This window comes from Euprymna scolopes, chromosome 21, assembly GCF_053919585.1.
Source record: "Euprymna scolopes isolate OS-2025 chromosome 21, ASM5391958v1, whole genome shotgun sequence".
Taxonomy (NCBI): Eukaryota; Metazoa; Mollusca; class Cephalopoda; order Sepiida; family Sepiolidae; genus Euprymna; species Euprymna scolopes.
In genome coordinates this window covers 66,135,897-66,140,931 of record NC_136502.1, presented here as the reverse complement: position 1 = coordinate 66,140,931, position 5,035 = coordinate 66,135,897, and the positions used below count along the sequence as shown (strand labels likewise).

General features: G+C 31.8%; 1 protein-coding gene across 1 annotated transcript; it reads left to right on the top strand.

Annotated features, from left to right (window-relative positions):
• The first annotated feature begins 3,822 nt into the window (after nucleotides 1-3,822).
• LOC145242828 (uncharacterized) lies at nucleotides 3,823-4,656 on the top strand. The gene has a single exon (XM_080105950.1). The coding sequence runs from the start codon at nucleotides 3,823-3,825 to the stop codon at nucleotides 4,654-4,656; it is 834 nt and encodes a 277-aa protein (XP_079962076.1).
• Nucleotides 4,657-5,035: the final 379 nt, after the last annotated feature.

Genomic DNA, 5,035 nt, shown 5'->3' with positions numbered 1-5,035 from the left:
TTTGAATATTTACAATGGTTATTGACTATGTTATCGAATATTATTGAAATGCATTGAATCTTTACAATGTTCGTTGACTATAAATGCAAATGTTTTGAATATTTACAATGGTTATTGACTATTTATGTTATAGAATATTATTGAAATGCATTAAATGTTTACAATGTTCGTTGACTATAAATGCAAATGTTTTGAATATTTACAATGGTTATTGACTATTTATGTTATTGAATATTATTGAAATGCATTAAATGTTTACAATGTTCGTTGACTATAAATGCAAATGTTTTGAATATTTACAATGGTTATTGATTGGATTGACTATGTTATCGAATATTATTGAAATGCATTAAATCTTTACAATGTTCGTTGACTATGAATGCAAATGTTTTGAATATTTACAATGGTTATTGACTATGTTATCGAATATTATTGAAATGCATTGAATCTTTACAATGTTCGTTGACTATAAATGCAAATGTTTTGAATATTTACAATGGTTATTGACTATTTATGTTATTGAATATTATTTAAATGAATTAAATGTTTACAATGTTCGTTGACTATAAATGCAAATGTTTTGAATATGTACAATGGTTATTGACTATGTTATCGAATATTATTGAAATGAATTAAATGTTTACAATGTTCGTTGACGATAAATGCAAATGTTTTGAATATTTACAATGGTTATTGACTATTTATGTTATTCAATATTATTGAAATGCATTTAAATCTTTACAATGTTCGTTGACTATAAATGCAAATGTTTTGAATATTTACAATCGTTATTGACTATTTATGTTATTGAATATTATTGAAATGCATTTAAATCTTTACAATGTTCGTTGACTATAAATGCAAATATTTTGAATATTTACAATGGTTATGGACTATGTTATCGAATATTATTGAAATGCATTAAATCTTTACAATGTTCGTTAACTATAAATGCAAATGTTTTGAATATTTACAATGGTTATTGACTATTTATGTTATTGAATATTATTGAAATGCATTAAATCTTTACAATGTTCGTTGACTATAAATGTAAATGTTTTGAATATTTACAATAGTTGTTGACTATGTTATCGAATATTATTGAAATGCATTAAATCTTTACAATGTTCGTTGACTATAAATGTAAATGTTTTGAATATTTACAATGGTTGTTGACTATGTTATCGAATATTATTGAAATGCATTAAATCTTTACAATGTTCGTTGACTATAAATGTAAATGTTTTGAATATTTACAATGGTTGTCGACTATGTTATCGAATATTATTGAAATGCATTAAATCTTTACAATGTTCGTTGACTATAAATGCAAATGTTTTTAATATTTACAATGGTTATTGACTATTTATGTTATTGAATATTATCGAAATGCATTAAATGTTTACAATGTTCGTTGACTATAAATGCAAATGTTTTGAAAATTTACAATGGTTATTGACTATTTATGTTATTGAATATTATTGAAATGCATTAAATGCTTACGATGTTCGTTGACTATAAATGCAAATGTTTTGAATATTTACAATGGTTATTTACTATTTATGTTATTGAATATTATTGAAATGCATTAAATGTTTACAATGTTCGTTGACTATAAATGCAAATGTTTTGAAAATTTACAATGGTTATTGACTATTTATGTTATTGAATATTATTGAAATGCATTAAATGTTTACAATGTTCGTTGACTATAAATGCAAATGTTTTGAAAATTTACAATGGTTATTGACTATTTATGTTATTGAATATTATCGAAATGCATTAAATGTTTACAATGTTCGTTGACTATAAATGCAAATGTTTTGAAAATTTACAATGGTTATTGACTATTTATGTTATTGAATATTATTGAAATGCATTAAATGCTTACAATGTTCGTTGACTATAAATGCAAATGTTTTGAATATTTACAATGGTTATTTACTATTTATGTTATTGAATATTATTGAAATGCATTAAATGTTTACAATGTTCGTTGACTATAAATGCAAATGTTTTGAAAATTTACAATGGTTATTGACTATGTCATAGAATATTATTGAAATGCATTAAATGTTTACAATGTTCGTTGACTATAAATGCAAATGTTTTGAATATTTACAATGGTTATTGATTGGATTGACTATGTTATCGAATATTATTGAAATGCATTAAATCTTTACAATGTTCGTTGACTATGAATGCAAATGTTTTGAATATTTACAATGGTTATTGACTATGTTATCGAATATTATTGAAATGTTCGTTGACTATAAATGCAAATGTTTTGAATATTTACAATGGTTATTGACTATTTATGTTATTGAATATTATTGAAATGAATTAAATGTTTACAATGTTCGTTGACTATAAATGCAAATGTTTTGAATATGTACAATGGTTATTGACTATGTTATCGAATATTATTGAAATGCATTAAATGTTTACAATGTTCGTTGACTATAAATGCAAATGTTTTGAAAATTTACAATGGTTATTGACAATTTATGTTATTGAATATTATTGAAATGCATTAAATTTTTACAATCTTCGTTGACTATAAATGCAATTGTTTTGAATATTTACAATGGTTATTGACAATTTATGTTATTGAATATTATTGAAATGCATTTAAATCTTTACAATGTTCGTTGACTATAAATGCAAATGTTTTGAATATTTACAATCGTTATTGACTATTTATGTTATTGAATATTATTGAAATGCATTTAAATCTTTACAATGTTCGTTGACTATAAATGCAAATGTTTTGAATATTTACAATGGTTATTGACTATTTATGTTATTGAATATTATTGAAATGCATTAAATGTTTACAATGTTCGTTTACTATAAATGCAAATGTTTTGAATATTTACAATGGTTATTGACTATGTTATCGAATATTATTGAAATGCATTAAATGTTTACAATGTTCGTTGACTATAAATGTAAATGTTTTGAATATTTACAATGGTTATTGACTATTTATGTTATTGAATATTATTGAAATGCATTAAATCTTTACAATGTTCGTTGACTATAAATGCAAATGTGTTGAATATGTAGCGTCTACCCGGGAATTTATTTTGTCAGGACATTTGAACATTTCACCGTTTCCGGAGAGCTCCGAAAAAAAGACAAAAAAAGGCGTGGCGCCAAAATTCAAGAACTCTCTCGATCTCTTTTTGCTCGGCACCCGAGAAGTTAAGATTCGTTACTGTCACGCTCCGTCGCTTGTGCGCAACACATTTGTGCCGATTTCCCATTGATGAAACAACACACAAAAAGAAAGAAAAACATTCTTATCTTTCCTTCAGCTCCTTACTCGACGCATTTCCTAAAAAAAATTAATTTCCAACGTGACGTCAAAAAACATTGAACCGGTCAAGAAGGATTTCTTTTCTTTATTTTAGGACTAAAAATAACACGAGTGAGATATTCCAGGCAAATAAATTCACATCTATTACAAAGAGCTAAGTCTGATGATTTGTTTGTTTTTAATTGATTTTTCCAGATGTTTACTTTCATACGAAATGTTTTGAAAAATTAATCGTAAGTGAGATGCTCGTTGTTTTGCCCAGCGAGCACCCCGCTTCACTGGTGACCCCTCTTCTTCGTCAGACTTTGGCGGAACACGCAAGGAAGTGTGGATATCAATAAGGAAGAATTACCTGTAATCACACAAGGGAAAATTCTCAGCGACTACGCGCACACCGAATGACGTACATGTTGACCTTAGCGGCACATCGGGTTTTCTAGGCATAAAGGATCTCACGGAGATTTTCTGCGATCATCATTCTCTTCAACGTGTTCCCCACGATGGACAGTGAGGCGCTTCCTTCAACGACGGCTACTCAGGCTATTTTGAGGATTCCACCTTTTTGGACGCACGATCCAACATTATGGTTCGCACACGTAGAGGCCCAGTTCTACACGCAAAGGATTCTGAGCGATGTGACGAAATTCAACCACGTGGTGGCCGCATTAACGCATGAAGTAATGGCAGAGGTTCGCGACTTGATAATGGCACCCCCTGGATCGATCAGCTACGATTATTTCAAATCGGAATTGATTCGGAGGACAACCGATTCACAGCAGAAACGCCTTCGTCAACTTCTCGTAGATGAAGAACTCGGAGATCGGAAACCATCGCAGTTACTCAGACGTATGAAGCTGTTGATGGGTGAGAACTCACTACCGCCGGACATACTTAAACAACTTTTCGTTAATAGACTGCTATCGAGTATTCAAATGACACTCGCCTCTTCGAATGACTCCACAACCATCGAGGAGCTAGCGGAATTAGCCGACAAAATTATGGACGTGACCGTTTCCATAGCCCCAGTTCACACGCCCAACTCTAACGATGCCCCGCCTAACGTCGCAAACCCCTCCATGGATATACGCGAGGAACTAGAGCGACAGGCTCAAATGATTCACGACCTGAGTGAACAGTTACGTGACCTCCAGCTCAAACCAAAAATGCATAAGCACCCCACTGAGCGAGTCTGTCCCCGGCGATTTAGCAGCACTCAGAACAGCGGTGGGCTCTGCAAGTACCACGCGCGTTTCGGTGAAAGAGCTTACCGATGCCACCAGCCATGTTCATATACGAAGAAACGTCTCTCGGGAAACACCCAGGCCAGGCAGTAGGAGCGGCAGACACTCCTGGCAAGAACAACATTCGTCGCACCCTGTATGTGACTGATAGAACCACTAGTATACGATTTCTCGTTGATACCGGTGCGGAAGTCAGTATCATCCCTAAGAAGTTCGTGAAAGAGAAGCGTCCTCAATCAAATATATTTCTACACGCAGTGAACCACTCCTCCATTCCTACTTACGGAGAGACATCGATAACATTAAATCTTGGATTACAGCGCGCACTACGTTGGGTCTTCATCGTCGCAAAGCTACCCGTTCCGATTTTAGGGGCGGATTTTCTGCACCATTTCGGCATCCTGGTAGATGTCAAACGTGGCAAACTCATTGATAACAACACTGGACGTTCCGTGCAAGGCATAATCAGTGG

Excerpts from the sequence above, each read along its gene's own strand:
- LOC145242828 (XM_080105950.1), top strand. The coding sequence starts at position 3,823 with ATGGACAGTGAGGCGCTTCCTTCAACGACGGCTACTCAGGCTATTTTG.